The sequence below is a fragment of the Ambystoma mexicanum genome, chromosome 12, assembly GCF_040938575.1.
Source record: "Ambystoma mexicanum isolate Mex_15411 chromosome 12, UKY_AmexF1_1, whole genome shotgun sequence".
In the NCBI taxonomy this organism is placed as follows: Eukaryota; Metazoa; Chordata; class Amphibia; order Caudata; family Ambystomatidae; genus Ambystoma; species Ambystoma mexicanum.
In genome coordinates this window covers 849952072-849969754 of record NC_090936.1, presented here as the reverse complement: position 1 = coordinate 849969754, position 17683 = coordinate 849952072, and the positions used below count along the sequence as shown (strand labels likewise).

Genomic DNA, 17683 nt, shown 5'->3' with positions numbered 1-17683 from the left:
CTTTAAATCCATAAACTAATAGAATAAGACAACAGCTATCTAACAGTGAAAAACTATAAACAGTTAGAATAGGGCAACTGGTATCTAACTACAAACAGACAACTGCAATATACATTTTTCTAAGGAAACCCTACAACACTCACTACGTATAAAAATACCCTCAACAACTTCAAAACTATCAGCAGTTCGAACACGCCAACAGGTATCTAACTGCCCCAAAATTCTGCAACAACCAAACCGATAAATAGATACTGCTAAAATGCAACAAGAAATAAACAAGTAGAATACATCAACTGGTATCTAATTACAACAATAGTACCACCACTTACAAACCAAAAACCATACACCATTCAATTCCTCCTACTGAAATCCACCACCATAAAATATTGTACCATAAAACCAAAAACCATAAACCTATTCAATTCCTTCTACTGAAATCAACCACCGAAAAATATTGTACCATAACGTAGAAAGGTTTTGTTTAATCCTGCATGGATTTTTTTCCCACAGACCCATTCATTTTACGATCAAACACAGGAACTGTGCAAATGGCTCGAGGCTCAACAAAGTACAGAAATGTCTACTATGCAATGCAATAACTCATTACAAACTACCTTAACTAACATGTGATCTTTTCTTTCATCACAGAGAATAAAAAAACAATGTCTGCTCCAATTTCCCATACCATGAAAAAAACTGCATGCAACCTCAACAAAGCAAACAGTAAGTATACAATGGTTGGAGTCACAAACACTGCAACATAACACACCCATGAAAGCAAACACCTGACCACTCACCACAACCCAAAATGTTTGCTTGGGTGTCTTATGCTGCGGTGGTTGTAATCAGTGCCTACAGTCTTGGGTGCATGGCATGGACAAAACACTGCTTACAGCCTCAACTAAGCAAATAGTAAGCATACAATGATTGAAATCACAACCACCGCAACATAACACACCCATGCAAGCAAACACCTGGCCACTAACTACAACCCAAAATGCCTACAGTCTTAGATACCAACATTCTGAACACAATTCAACAAACCAACTACCACACACCATATCCACTGTCCTATAAATACTATTACACTACTGGCAACCAGTACACAAACTTTTTAAAACATACCCCCTATGCAGCCCACATACCACAGTCAAAATGTTTGCTTGCATGGGTGTGTTATGCTGCGGTGGTTGTGGCCAGGGCCAAGAGTCGGCCATGTACCCAAGACTCTAGGCCGTGGCCAAAACCACCGCAGCATAACACAGCCATGCAAGCAAACACCTGCCAACTTACCACAACCCAAAAAAATAACACAACCACCTCAAACCCTATCCACTTCACTTGACATACTGAGACAGTACTTGAAGCCAATGCACAAACTCTTCAATGCATGCCCTCTCCACCCACTACTCGACTAACTACCCAAAACCAATACATCAGAGCATAATAAAATACCCATTAGTGCAGTCAGTGGTTGGTATGTCACAATCACATCACAGCTTTCTTCCACCTAAATAAATACAGCATTTGACCCATCTCTCACTCCCCCACCATCTCCAGCCACTCTTCCACACCAATACACTCCCCAAAATGAGGTTTCCGCTCTGTTTCATGCCGCGTTGTACGCAGATGTTCATGGATCCAACATGGCGGGCGCATCGGGAAAATGTGACACACCTCACACTTCACTCCAACCAATCAGCAAACACGTTGCCTGTCCGCGGACATGATGTAGGCCCTCTGGCCAATCAGTGTCCTGTCCGCCGACTGAACAGGCAAGTGTGTCCGCGGAGCGGACCCAGATATCACACATTTTTTTGGACCTACATTTTGGTCGTTTTAAAAAAAACTACTGGATGGATTTCCACCAAATTTACAAATGCACGCTTACGAGACCAAGCTGCCGCTCCTGCCAAAAATTTGGTGAAAATACGTCCAGCATTTTCGGCTGTAGGCGTGAGGAAAGTTTTTCTCCATTCAGTCTATGGGAAAAAAAGAAAATTGGGACCCCCCTCTAACTTTGCCCCCCATTGACCAAACCTCACCAAGGTGCATAAGACACAATATGCAAAAATATTCAGAGCGGGCCAAATACTTTCTTTGCAAATTTCGGTGTGGATTTGTCCAGAGGGAGCAAAGTCATAAGCCGCCCACTAAGTGCTCTTCCTAAGAGATGACCAACTTAACCATAACTACACGGCCGGTAACGCAGGCCGTGTAATATATATATATATAAATATCTTATATCTATTATAGGGCGGCAGTCGCCGCCCTATAGTTAAGGTGAGTCGGAGACACATAGGAACCCCTCAAAATTCTATTGTTATTAACTTTTGATTTGAGTAACAGATTTGGCAGAAATTTCGAAAGTGATTAAAAGCAGAGCAGCCCAGACTGCAATGTTTGGTAAACATTTGTTAAAAAATAAAAAAGTTATTAACTGTCAAAAAATAATTTATTTTCCAAAAGTGCAGCTTACTTCCCATTCATTTTCCCATAGACAAAAAAGGTCAATTCTTGCCAAAGTGCACAGCCGAAATAACTTGGGCACGCAGCGTTGGGTCGCACGTCATGCGTGGTTTGGGGTTATTCCTTGCTGTGGTTATTTTAAAATTTGACGGACAAGGGGATACACCCTTCCCCAAAAATTATAGTTATATCTCCCATTGTGCATTGCAGGATCGTGTTTTTCAGAAATGAAACGACCACCATCTTGTTTTTCTCCCGATGAAAGAGATAATCACGGCTAAAGCCGAGGTTATGGGAAAATGAAATACAGTAAAAAACTATTTGCATGTCAAAAAACATACAAATGCCATCAGGTGGGGGGATGGCTAGAAAGTACTGAGTGAAATTTGGGAGTTGGAGAGGGGTCCAGGGACCGAGTTTGCAGCACAAAGCTTTCTGTAGCCTCGGCTATAGCCGTGATCTGAAAGCAAACTACGTCACAGAAGAAGCCTGTGCTCTGGGGTGAAAGGGAGAGGGCAGGGGAGGTAAGGAGGCCATCTGGGGAGTGGTTACAAAGGACTACAGATAGCTGAGGGTATGTGTAGTTCGTTATACGCGCCTATATAATTTGGTGTGTCAGTTTTTGTACTTTGTCTAGTTACAGTGGTGTCAGGTATTAGAGAGTCTTTTATATTTTGGATGTGTGTTTTTGGACTCTTCAGCATTTGAGACTTTGGAAAAAGAACCAAATTGGAACTTTGTTGCAAGACAGGATTTCCTTATACTTTTGAAACTGTTGAATTGAATCCTGCTTGAATCTGGAAAGGTGAATTCACCCAGATTATAATGAGAGTCTGTTATCAGGTTGTGAACATAACTGTTATACTTGTTTTATTTGAGCTGCCATATATTACCTTGTTGATTTGTTTTATGTACAAGTGTGAGGTACACTAACCTTTTGTTAGAGGGTTTCCTTTAGTTTATTTTAGGCAGGTAAATCTTTGTCAGGGTAGGGATAGTGAGGCGTTTATCCAACCTTTTGAGTTAGCAAATGGCATCTTTCGAAAAATCTTCACAAAGTTGTTCGCCTCACATTTCTGACCCCTCAAATTATCCTTCGAGCTACCAGGGCTGAGCATGTGCATGAAGCTAAAATCCATACCGGCTTACTTCCATTTGTTGGAAAATATTTTACTCTGAGATAGACAAAAAAACATGCCTTGCGCTGAGAAGGTAGAACATGTATTAGTGTCTAACCTCAACCTTTTAGAGATCACTATTCTTTCTCGCACTCAACATACACACTTCACCAAGGGTGAATAAATAATGGTATTGCGCCGACAAGGAAATACTCCCATGTGAAATGTTCAGTGTGCAAGTGGTGTTGGGACTGGATCCCAGCCTCTTTTTAGCTAATTGTCAATAGACTCATTGCAGTAGCAGGGATAGTTTTTCTTCCATCTACCCTATTAGATAGGCGGTGCACCACCTCTTGTCTAGGGACAGCACACCCCATAGGGATAGGGTGTGCTTCTGGCTAAGGATAGTGTGTAGAGGACACATTGATTGTTATAATTGAAAATGTGATGCTTCAAAAGCAATGTATGCCCTATTCTGTTTCTGTGTGATACTATATTGAATATCTAACAGGAGGGTCTATACCTTGTATAGGTGTAGATACAAAACATGTATTTCCCTGCAGTGGTCCAGTTAAACAGGGACATCTTGTACTTTATCCAGGCCACCCCACAAGTATCTCAAGACCTGCTTTTGTGGGCATCGACAACTAACCTCCTCAGGGGGGTGGGGGGGCAGCAACCGTTAACAGTTTTTGCCATAGTCACGGATGCATCTTCAAGGACATGGGGAACTCATCTGCAGGATCTTTCAGTGAGCAGATTATGGGAAGGCCTGGAGAAGTCCTTCCACATCAACCTACTGGAACTCAGGGCAGATTGTCTAGCATTGTGATCCTTTTTGCCATCCATCAGAGGTTGCACTGTTCAGGTTTTCACGGACAACAACAACACCATGCACTTCATGAACAAGATGGATGGTGGGCGGGGTCACTTAAACTGTGGGTTTAAGATGTTGGGAGGCCATGTTACAGTGATTCTGGGTGATCCAGTATGAGTTGACATTCAGGGCATTACACTTCACCAGCAGTTTGAACACTCAGGGAAAAAGTAATGAATCAGCTCGCACAGGTTTCATATGAGATACAGCTGAACAGGGAGATTTTGGAGGAGATCTTCAAGTAGGGGAGACCCCAGTTTGACCTGTTAGTGACCAGCTCGAACAAGAAACTACATTTTCAATCTCTTTTTGGCCAATATCAATTTAACACTGGATTCAGCAAGGAATTTCCGTCCACATGTAGTCGGGGTCCATCTAAGCCGCCTCCTCTACGCTGACGATTTGGTCTTAATAGACCAAACACCTGTTGGTCTGCAGCGTCAGTTGGATAAACTGAGGAGAAATGTGGAGGATGAACGACCTGCAGATAAACACAGTAAAGACAAAGATCCTGGTGCTGGAAAAATCCCAAAAGTTGAAAGAAAAATGTTAGTGGCATTTGGGCCAAACGCGAATTGAACATGTCCCGTCATACAAGTACCTGGGAGTTTTGATCAACAACAGTAACGTTGAACCCTGACCGTAGACAAAATGTGGTCAATTCTCATTGGTTCCAGTTTTGGACGTTTATTTATTGAAAGCCGTCCCAATCTTGACGTACAGTGCTGAAGCAATTCTGAAGTCCCCTAATACTGTATGGCCACTGCTAGAAGGCCTTTTCTGGAAGAAAGTTCTGAGAGTTCCAACGTCCACCCCTATTCAGATTTGGCAAAGATAATTAGGCCTTCTATCATTAAAGGCAACAGTGGAATGGAAAAGATTGGCCTTATTCAGATAATGTCTTCTGGGTTCCAATATAAGAACTACTGAGGTCATTCATAAGGAAATCATGAAGGGGACTAATGGGGCCTTGAAGGCATGGGTTGACGACAATCGAGACACTTTGAAGGAGATTGGAAGCACTGAGGAGGACTTGAAATTAAACCTGTCTAGTGTAAAAACCAAGCTGGGGGAGTACGATTGGAGTGACACTCTTGATGAAGCATCTACCTACAAACTGTTCCAACATCTGGCTCATGAGGCAAGAAAATTGAGTGAGTTACCAATGTATCTTGCTAGGTTCCCGAGCAAATTCCACAGGGAACAATTAACCGGATTAGGCTGAACTTGCTACCAGCGAATGAAATAATCGTATCAAGATTGCCATCCAATGTCCTGAAATTCAATGAAAGTCGTTTTTTGCTCGTCGGAGGGACGACTCGAAACCTTAAAACACTTGCTGATGTTCTGCCCGGGGTTGACATTGGAGAGAACGAACCACTTTGGCCTATTGATGAAAGACATATCATCACTGGACCCAGAAGGCTGGTGGACCCTTCTCCTAAGTGGGGAAAAGGTCACATTGGTATTGGCTGCAGTAGCGTTCACAAATGAGATCTTTCCGTAGAGGGGGTGGAAGGGTCAATCCTAGGCTGATTGTTGGTGCTTTGCCTTGTTTTATCTATTAGTTTTTTATTTCAAGAGACATGTTTTAGAGGATGATTAATTAATGCAAGTAAATAAAAAAATAGAAAAATAAACTACTATTTTAGGGAGATTAAGCAAAGCAACTCTCTGGCCGATGCAATAGTTATACCCTCGGATTTTGACCTGGTGTATGCATTCCCCATTTCTGCTGATTCTTTGGGTGCTAAGGAAGTTGAAGTAGAGCGGAAAAAACATGATTTTGATCGCACCTGAATAGGCACAGAGGACCTGGCGCCCAGTAATACTGGACATGCTGCTATGTCCTCCCTGGAAGATCCCTTGCAGGGACGATCTATTGATCCAATTAAGTGGCACAGTGTTTCACCCCAACACAAGTAATCTGAACCTTCATGCCTGAACGTTGAGAGATTGAGTTACAGGTATTGGGATCTTTCACAAGAGGTTCATGGTGTGATGCTCTTTGAAATATGCCCATCAACCAAGTCCATCTATGCTTGTTGCTGGCAAACTTTTGTAAGTTGGTACTGGGACAGAGAGCCAAGCCTTTTGTTGTGCTCCTCTGGCACATTATGGAAGTTTTTACTTTCTCTGGTCAAATTGAGCATAAATGTTAACGCAGATAAAGATTACTTAGAAGCCCTATTGATTTTCAACCGGACTCTCATGCAAGGATCCTCCTTTTTGGATTTCTAAATTATTTCCCCCAAGAACTGTCCTGCTCCCTATATGGCACCTGAATTTAGTTTTGACTTTTTTAATGGCAGTTCATTTGAACCCATGCATGCGTTCCCATCATGGCTTCTCTCTTCTGGTGGCATTGACTTCGGTTAGGCTAGTTTCAGAAATGCAGGCCATCTATAATTTGTCAGAATGCATGCAATTTGGAAAAGAGAAGGTTCCTCTTTGTGGCAAACCATTGTTCCTACCTAAGGTAGTGACCGAGTTTCATTTATCGCAGAAGTTACACTTACCTGTTTTCTTTGCTCCACCTCACCCTTCGAATTTGAAAGAAATGCTACACAGGCTGAACACTATATGGGGCTTAAAATGTTACTTATGCAGAACAGAAAGATTTCAGGTAGGATGATCAATTATTCATACGTTTTTCTAGCCCCAAAAAAGGGGAAACTATTTCAAAGAAAGCGATCTCATGATGAATGATTCTCTGTATCACAATGTGCTATGGGTTAGCCAATAAGGCGGTACCAGAGGGCCTTTAAGCTCACTCTGCAAGAGATGTGGGAGCAACATCAAATCTGCAAAGGGGTGTGCCAGTGACAGACATCGGCCTTGCAGTGAGTTGTACATCAAGACATTTGTTTCCAGAGACTATCTGCGAGACTCACTGAATAAGGACGATGCCTCAGTCAGTCAATCAGGTCTTCAAAAATCCTGCTCTAGCTGTACACACGCAATTTTCTTCTTCTGCACAGGCTGTAGAGTCATTCACAAGATGTGTACCTCTCCCTATGTGGGAGGGATGTGTACGTTAGAAGAAAAATGGCTTACCTTCGGTAATGTTCTTTCCGGTGGACACGTTTATTCACCCCACAGATTCCTCATCACCCCCATCTTTCTCGCTAATTGAACTCATCTTTTGGTCAGGACTGAGGGAAAATGGCACTGTCGACTCCGAACATACAACCCTGTGATGCCATCCTGTCATGAGATGGCGAGAGTAAGAGGCTGAGATTGGAGCTGCATGGTGCTACCTGGAGGCTTTAAAAAAGTTTCCAAAGGTGACTGCATTAACGGGATATTTCACAAGATGTGGAATCTGTAGACGGAATCAATGTGTACACCAGAAAGAACATTACTCAATGAACGTAATTTGTTAATCCCGCTCTTCTTCATTTGTAGTCACTTACAATTGCATATCAATCTGCATTCTTGTAAACCTTCATTGCATAGAACTACATTTTTTATTCATATGTTGTTGGCATTTAATTATTTGTACATCTCCTCTATGGCTATAAAGAAAGTTTCAGCTGTCATTTGTGTTCCTACCTGAACTACAACCCCTTGCTCACCCTGTTTAGCTGCAGACAGCCTGCTGCAAGATTCACTATTTTCCTCCCTCATGCTCTCCTATCCTTGCTACCTAGTGCCCCCTTTCCCTCGTTCATCGCTTCCTTTCCATCAATACCCCTAGTTCCCACAACTCCCCATTGCCCCTCTTTCTCTCTGCACCTCTCTTCAACCCTAGTTGCCTGTCAAATTTAGGCATACCTTATATTTCCAGGTGGCATCCAACAAGATTCCGCAAGAGTCCTAGAGGCCTACAATAGATAGCATCATCCTCAATAAACTCTAAATGCAGGAATGCTTGTAGGATGTTTGGGTTGGATGACAAAGGGTGGTGGGAATTGCAGTTCAAGTCAGTGTGGACCAAGCGGGTTTTAATAACATTAAAAACTTTAAGAAGTTGACTTTGAGGTGGAGATTTACTGGGAGGGAGCTGTAGAGGGATGAGAGCAAAGAGATATTCTAATGAGAGCAAAGAGATATTCTGATGTACATCTGTACCTCTAATGGACACAGAGATAGTTTTTGAGGGAGCAGAATCGTCTGTCATCTCTGGGGGCTGCATGTGCATTCAACAGATGTTGGTGAAATCAGCAAACTGGCACCACAACAAACTATGGCAGATACTACCACTGGACACAATCCGTTGCTATAATACCACCCATTCCGAGGGAGTGCAATTAATGGCACCCTGGCTCAAAAGCCTAATATGGGATTCAGCTCATTCTATATCGAGCTCTATTTATTAGCCAATAACTTGATTGGCATGGGGTCTGCTCGATGTACTTGAACTTGTTGGTTGAAGAGCAAACTCAGTCCTTTACTATTTAGTACCTTGCATGTTGTGTTCCTATTTAAAGTAATGTGGAAACATTTCTCTCCATTATTCCAGCTGGTGCAAAAAGGTTAGCAGCAATTTTCAGGCCTTTTCTGGTATGGTTCGAAATGATTTATGTCCATTTTACTCATATCTAAGGAAAAGGGTAAGATTCAAGGGAAACACAGGAGATTATGGTTTCAATAATAACCTTGCCTAAATAGTTAGTAGAAGATGTTGTGATTCTGAAAATCCAACAAGGATTGGATGGCTTTCACTTAAAAAAGAAAAAAAAATAACAAATACATGTTAACAAAGACACATTAAAATATACAAATGTAATGGAAGTAATTGCTCTTCATATCCACAGTAGCATATGCATCATTGCCCTGTACGTACCTATAATACTTTCTTGCAGACATTTTCACTGCAAAGGCACAGGGATGTCATTTGGGGGTTGCCACAGGTAGCAGCTGTCAGCCCTGGCTCCACCTCTGCTACTCCTAAACCTGTCCTTGCGACCCCAAGGCCAGTGGGCAAAGAGGCAGTGCCAAGAGTAGATATCTGTGTTGCACCTGAAAAAGGCGGTTGCAAATGCAGCTAAAATGTGCCACAGCTTTTTGACCTGTGATCTAGAGCTTGTTAGCTGGAGAAATAACAGGGATGCAGGAGAAACCATGAAGATGCCACTACTAACAGGTTGGCAGTCGATTAGTGAAGGCTGGGTTCAGAGACAGGGCTGTCTGTGCAGCTCACACCCAGTACTATGGCAATAAAAAGGGTATGGGAGCTAGGTCTAGCTAGCTGGGAAGGGGTAAGAGCAGCCTGCAGTACTCAGTGACAGCACCGCATGAACGCAAATCTCATCAGTGTTTCTCGTTGTCTGCATTGCACATCCAGTGTGCCACTGAGCCTGTGATGAGAGGGGTGTGCCTCAGTGGCTTCTGCCACCAATCTGACCTCGGCACTGTGTGACCTGACCCAGGTCTGGCAGGCCCGCATCACAGGCACACAGTAGATAGATGCAAAGTGAGATAATTAATGTACATGCAGTTGCCCTGTGCCTTTGAAGTAAACAATCTGTTGTTTCTTCAAGCAAAAAAAAAAAAAAAAAAAAAAATATATATATATATATATATATATATATATATATATATATATATATATATATATATATATTTGGAAGAATATCTCAGGGGCAACACTTGCTTTGGGATCAAGAAGGATGCAGTGCAACATGGGTTCAGTTCCTGTTCCAGTGCTTAGAAGCTGCAGGAGGCTGGCATGAAGCAACATAGAAAGGACCAAAAAAATAATAAAATTGCCATTTTCTAGGGGTGATGTCATGGAGCTGATGTTTACATTTTAAAATAAAAAACCCTGCAATGACTGTGACCTGCAACACATCCTTCCCCTATATTTCCCATCGAACAAAAAGAAACGGGAGGTTACTTACCAAATAAGCAAAACAGAAAGGTGATGGCTTGAAGGTTTCAAACCATTCATAACCACTGGCACAGCTCTGGGTTTGAGGTGTGTGCTTGAGGCTCAATGCTATGAAGGCTGGTACTGGAGACTTAAGATGTTGTGCTAGTGACTTACAGATGTTAGGAGAGAGTGTTTGAGACATAATGGGTCTCATTATGAGTAGCGCGGTAAAAATGGGATCATTACCGGCATGGCAGAACGAGCGGGTCCGTGCTCGTATGACACCGCTAATAGCGGGTGATTACGAGTGTGCGAGCACGCGCGAACCCACATGCCGGTAATGGCCATACCGGCATTCCGCAAAAGGCCCTCCAACACCCCGATAGCGCCATCACGGGACCCGCCGATACCGCCACCGCCTAGGAGGAACCCCAAAATACTGACCCGGTAATACCAACATGCTAATACCGGGCTCGTAAAACCGGACCCGGAAATAACATCATCGCGTCGGAACGGGAAATGGGCCGGCGGCCATCTTTAAAAACACAATCCATTGCAATCCTCCCAAACCACCAGTTGTTTCCTGGAGAGCTCTGTGCCAATACTTCCATAATGTCCAAGGCAACCCGGAAGACGACCCCCCCCGCTGCGGAAACAGCGTTTTTCCGATGCTGAATTAAATATGCTAGCGGACACCCACCCTTGCTGCACATGCAGATCTCATCAAATCCCAAAACATGAAGCGTGAGGTGCAGCAGAAGCAGAAGAAGAAGGACATCTGGCAGGAGGTAGCCCGCAAGGCGTCGGCTGTAGGAACCACCCCACATAGTGTCAAGGACTGCAGGAAGAGGTGGGATGACCTCCGCTTGAGGGTCCGTAACATCATGGCAAGCAACAGGAGGGAGGCCATGGCCACAGGCGGGGGTTCCCACTCTCCTGCCAAAATGCTCCCCTAGGAGGAGACTGCAAGCTGCTTCATTAATCCAGAGTCCATCAAGGGATTTGGGGAGATGGAGATGGGTGCGGCATCATCAACAGAAGGAGGTGAGTGACTCTGCAGATCCCTGTAGGGGAAACCATGACCTAGCACAAGTGATGTGGAAGAGAGTCTAGGCAAGGCAATGCATGTCCCAACACCCACATGAACACATCCAAGTCCACATGGTAGGCCAAACCCTGCCAGACAGAAATGCATGCTGAGTGCCAATCCCATAACCAACACACAGCCAACACACATGGACCGTGCCCATCTAATACATCACACAAACCCCAAATCAACGGCATGCCACCTGCCATGCAGCAAATGCCAATATGCCCCCTCAGACTACCCTGTGTGACACACCTTTAAGACATGAATGCATGATTAAATGAATAATGAACAGCACCATAGTATGCTTCTGGCATGTAACACCATCACTGATGCCCTGCATCTCTTCTACCCCCCCAGGCACCGATGGAGAAGATGCCAGCCAAGACACCACCATGAGGGCATCTATGTCCGGCACACAGAAAAGGGCTACCGCCACCACCACCTCCGGGGCAGCCAAGCAGGCCACACCTACAGCCAGTGTGCCTGACACAGCCGACAACAGCTACAGCCAGTGTGCCTGACACACTCGAGACCCAGCAGCCCACACCCACACCAGTGGAAGAGGATTCCCTAGTAGCACTTGCCACCACTGAAGATGAAAGACAGAGGAGTGCGTGGACCAGGAAGGAGTCACACAAGTGACATGTACACCCACCCCAAACCCTGTGTCCACCCCTCGCCCCAAATTCAGCCTTCACCCACCTGCAGCAGTGCTGATCCCTGCCTGCATGATTCGGAATGGAGCCCCTTCCCCGAGGACAGCACTGAAGAAGCAGGCCCCGTGACAGCACCCCCCACCACTCCTGCTCCCACCAACACCCTCGAGTCATGGCTGGCGAGGGTGGAGGGCCGACAGGAGGCGATGTTGGAGCTCCTGCGGCAATACATAGCAGATGGCGCGGACACCAGGCGGGAAATAGCCACTGCCGTAGCGGGGACCACTGCCGCTATTACCGCCAACACAGCCGCAGTGAATGCATCGGCAGTGCTGATGAGGGACTGTCTGGGGGCAATAACACAGGTACTAACATCAATCGTGCTCCACATGCAGCGGCCACGCCTTGCAGCAGGAGTAGAACCTGCCACCGACTCCTCATCAGCCACCACACCTGCTTCCTCAATCCCCACCAGCCCTGTGCGTCAGACCAGAAGGAGTGCAAGGCACACCGAAATGCTGCCCCCGGATAGCAAAAAGTCCTGCAAGTAGTGTGGGCGGACAATGGGAGTGGGACACATGGTTGTGGGTGAATGGGAGCATTTGGGGGAGTTTATTGGGTGGGTTTGGGAGTTCACTGGGGTTTTTGGAGTTTATTGTGGGGGTTTGTAGTTAACTGGGGGGGTTTGGGAGTTCACTGGGGGCTTGGGGGGGTTGTCCCATTTTTGTTGTTTGAACCAATACACCCGTTGTGAGAAAAAACATGATGCCTGGACATTGTTCATTTTGTGTGTATCCATTTAATGCATGATGGTGTTCAGTGCCCAAATCCCAACATTCCCTGTGTGCATGTCCACAAGGACCTGGTGACTCACTAACACATGTCTATCAAAGTCCCTGTGGTTCAGAAGTATTCGTGAATCAGTGATTGGTGTACTGCATGGCCATCCTGTGCATCACGTACTGGCAGGGGTGCTGCTTCACCTCCGTCTTCATCCCCATTATCCTCACCCAGTGCATGCATGTCAATTTCAGGTGGTAGTGGTACATTTCTCCGGACGCACATGTTGTGCAGCATGACACAGGCCATGGTGATCTTTGCCACCTGCTCAGGCCTATAAAGGAGTGCTCCACCAGACCCCGCTTAGGCAGCAGAACCGCACCTTCAACAGGCCAAAGGCCTGCTCAATCACAACACGGGTACAGGCTTGTACCTGATTGTACTCCTCTTCATGGCTGTTCTGCGGGTTCCGCACAGGGGTAAGTAGCCACGCCTTCAAGGGATATCCTCCATCACCTGCAAACAAATACAAATTGGTGTGTGTTACTCTGAGCTGCCACCTTCAGGAATCACAGTCATGGCCGCAGCTATTTGGTGTGGACATGCACATGTCCCTGTACGTAGGCACGGATGTCATCTAGATGCATACTATACTGCTATGAGGTGTGGTAGTCTGGATGGCGTTCAATAGATGATGCAGGGTGAAATAATGCATGCTGAGGCGGATGTACTGTGGTTCTACGACAATGTTTAACCTCACATTTATGCTGTGTATACTACTCTGTGCATGGTCACACTAGCCACATTGGCACATTTGCAGTTCTGTTTAGTCATGCATTGCTTGACATACACATGGTGGTCAGGTTGTGCGTCTTACATGTGGTCATTGATATGCTTTAATGGTCAGATGTGTGGCAATGTGTCCTGTTGGGGTTGGGGGATTCAGGTCAGGTGTCATTAGTTCTGCGTGCATTCTCCACTCACCGTCCATTCCCACCCAGGTGGGGTATGCATTCCCCCCCTTCCCACCCAGGTGGGGTATGCATTCCCCCCCATTCCCACCCAGGTGGGGTATGTATCGCAACACATCCCTACCCCAATGCACTGCCATGGCCCACTCACGCAACTCACCCAGGCACGTGTTCCAGCATGTCGCTCCATGTGACAGGGTAGCGCGGAGTTCCGCAACACCATGGCATCATGTGTTGATCCGGGGAATCGGGCGCAGCAATGTGTGATGATCTTGCTGGAGTCGCATACCATCTGCACATTGATGGAGTGGTATTGCTTGCGATTGCGGTACACCACCTCTACGGCATGGGGGACAACAAATTCGACATGGGTGCAGTCCAGGGCAACAACACAATTGGGCATGCCTGCCAGTGCAGGGAAGCCTACTTTGGTGTCAGCTATCTCCTGGGCAGTCCGTGGTAGGGATATGTGTGTGCTAGCGTGCTTCAGGGGGGCATCCAGCACTTGGGTCAGCATGCGTGAAAATAGTGGTTGTGAAATGCCATGCAGCTGGCCCACTGTGTGCTGGTAGGTGCCTGTGGCCAGCAAGTGGAGCACAGACACCACCTTTAGTAGCGGGGGATGGCAGTGCGCATTTCTATGAGGCTGGCAATGTCGTTGCCTATCATGTCCACTATGGTGGTGATGGTGTCCCGGTTCAACCAGTACCAGTAGACCTGCTCAGGGGTTAGATTGAATGGACTGGGTCTGATGCGAGGGATTGGCGCTGCCTGCGAGGGACTACTGGGTGCACTGGTGGTAATTGCTGGGCCTGTCTCACCCTCCTTCTCCTCCTGTGTCTCCTCTTTGCTGCCTTTTGTTGCTGCTGTTGTTGTTGTTGTAGTTGCTGTTGTTGCTGTAGTTGTAGCAGTATAGGCATGACCTCCAGCGCCATGATTGCAACAGCTAGTGGTAGCATTTTGGTCTAGGAAGGGGTATGGTGTGTGGGTATACTCCTTTTATACTGGGCCAGACTCCATTGGGTCCACCTCCGGTGATTGTGTGCACCTGTGGCAGTTAGCTTGATTGCTGATTGCTGTTTCCGGGTTGTCCGCGATGCCTGTATGGCCAGCATCGTGCAGCCCCTGATTAACGCCTTCGGGATGCCGGTATTTGCATGTCTGCATGGGTTGTTATGTCCTCCTATTGCCGGCATGCCGGTATTTGCTCCCCGAAGGGGCGCATGTATGCGCACATGCCGGTATGAGGGGGCACGGTATCGGCGGTGCCGGTATTGGCAGGTTGTCGGGTCGTAATGCCCCGGACCCATTAACGATGCCGCTATTACCATTCTGCCTTCCTTTTTTCATAACCTCCATTCTCGTAATTAGGCCAAATGTGTTGTAAGAGAGTTGAAATGTATTCAATGCAGATATAAGATGTTTGAGGAGGGTAATTAAGTCTCCCACTGTTGGGGTGTTGAAGGAGGGTACTGGAGACTTACGTTGCTAGTTTGCTTGAGGCTGATGGTGTTGGAGAATGCTGGAGACTTAAGTTGCTGTACGGTGGAACTATGTAAACATTAAGGTGTTGGAGCAAGGCATTGGAGGCATATGGTGTTGGAGGGAGACATTTAAAGCTGTTGATGGAGGGCACTTAGCGACTCGCAGTGGATGGTGGGGTGCCCGTGGTGAAAATGGTTGGGGGATATTCAGGCTCTGTGTGACTGTCAGGAGTGGGTTGCTGTGCATTGGTTCAAAGTGCACTATTGACAAGAAATCCCTGCACGTATTGTCCAAGTGTAAAAGCATGAAGTGGTACATCCTGTGATTGTCTTCTGGTTGGCCTTGTGCTGGTCAGTTGCTGTTTCCAGTCTGTGGCCAGACACTTGGCAGTACTCGATGTCTGCGATTTTGGGGTTTGGCCTCTTCGAGATGCTCTGTCTGATTACAGTTTAGCCCGAGTGCTGTGCAATAGTCCAGGTTGTTGTGTTGGACATCTGCTTACGTTTATAGTAGTTTGGTAATATGGGCCTATACACACTGATATTAATGCTACATATGGTGATACATTCTTGTATGAAATGTATATCATATTAAAGTGATATCGTAACCTTTTTTTTCTTAGTGTACTGAGGAACAATGCTATGTGATTACACTTCTTGCTTTGCCAAGGGATGCAAAATGGTGTGCCATCACTTCCGGAGATGTCACTTGGGCGTGGGGTCAAATGACATCACTTCCTGCTATGTCAGAGGTCAAGGGTTGTGTGATGTCACTTCAGCTACCCCTGGTATTTTGGTGAAATGACATTCCTCGGGATGCATTTGTCTTTATCTGCGCGTCAACAGTAATAACAGTCTTTATGTAGATAATGTACCACTCTTCATTGACCCACTATGGCCATTCATTCAGATTTCATTCCAACATTTTTTTACTTTTCAGGTCAAACTTGCCCTGAAGGAAAAATACACTATGACTGCAGATACCCTGTGCCTGGCTTACCTTCCGCAGGTGTGAGCTGTGAGGTTACCTGTGCAAACCTTGCAATGAACTTCACATGTGTACCTTCACCACCATGCTCAAGTGGTTGTGTGTGTCCTCCTGGGTAAGAGTTATGTTGTATTTTGTTATTGCTCCCTTCCTTCAAAAGAAAGAACAATAGGCACCACTAAAAGTTTGCATCAGTAACACAAATGGTCTGTACTCTTTTAAAGCCACAAAGTTAAATGGAATAAGAGAAAATTACAAAAAAGTGAATTCATGGTTTGTGTTTAAAATGCGAAACCGTATGGTGTCCCCCAGAGCATAAGCCAATCCTCAATGGGTTGTGTAACTACTGAAGGGTTCATTCAGAAACAATCTGTTTTCGGGTAACTTTTGTCAGGCACGCATTGTTCCTACATTTGTTTGTAACTTACATTTTAAAATAGTGTTCACAAAGAAAATAGGTGTAACTTTCTACTTTTAAAATAACCCTAACTTACCCTTCCTTAACCTTGGAGAGGTCTATTGGCTTCACAAAGAAGCTACTGTGAGGAACTCCTGCCTTCCTACGACTTCCCTGGAACCCGTGAGATGTGTCCAACATGCTGCAGCATAACTCATCTAAGGACATTGCAAATTCAACCACATCAACCCGACCCTCATTGACCTGCACTAGCTCCCTGCTGCAAACATGTTTCATCTTTAAATCCTGTTGCATTATTAAGAAAGTTTTTTTCCTGAAGTCCCCAAATTACCTTACTGAGAAATTCTGCATCTCTGAAGGCCAACGATCCACTAGAAGTAAGGGCATAAGGACATATGCCGACTTGACCTACGCCAGTGCAGGAAGGAAAGAACCAGAAAACAGGCCTTCTCTGTTCCCCCAAACTATGAAACCTCCTGCCACAATACCAGACGTATCCCCTTGCTTCTACGTATTAGGAAGGAGCTCAACACCCTCCTCTTCAAGGAATAGATTCTCTCCAACACCTAGGCCCATACAGCCTCCAGTCACTTCCTAACCAGAAACTTGGTGATCTGATGGTCACCTGGTGCCTGTCCTTGCTACCCGATGTTCCGGTTTCAGCTTCCTTTTCTCCTTCTGATGTTATTCCCTCACTTTCCTCTGTATCAGCTTTATTACCACTGTCACCTCCTCCTTCAGGTGTACTCACTTGATCCTCATCAAGGTCTGTCTTCTCCTGATGTAACCTTCTCCTCATCACAACTAGTTACTGATGTGGCCACCTCTTGACTTCCACTACCTTTTACTGATGTTATCTTCTCCATCTGCTGCCATCCTTCTCCTGATATTACGACCACCTCTCTTTTTCCCATAATGCTCACCTCCTCTTCCTTCTCTCTTTCCCCATTACTTGCTAGGACTTCCTTTCTGGTTACCATCTCCTCCTCTCCACTCTCACACTCTAATTCTCCA

The 17683-nt window shown here is 45.6% G+C and overlaps 1 protein-coding gene across 1 annotated transcript in view; it reads left to right on the top strand.

The window, feature by feature from the left end:
- Positions 1-17683, top strand: part of OTOGL (otogelin like) — a 1792821-nt gene that overhangs the window by 794153 nt on the left and 980985 nt on the right. The window contains exon 23 of the mRNA XM_069629328.1: positions 16204-16366. Within this exon, the coding sequence (XP_069485429.1) occupies positions 16204-16366 (163 nt within the window). The remainder of the gene's footprint in view (positions 1-16203; positions 16367-17683) is intronic.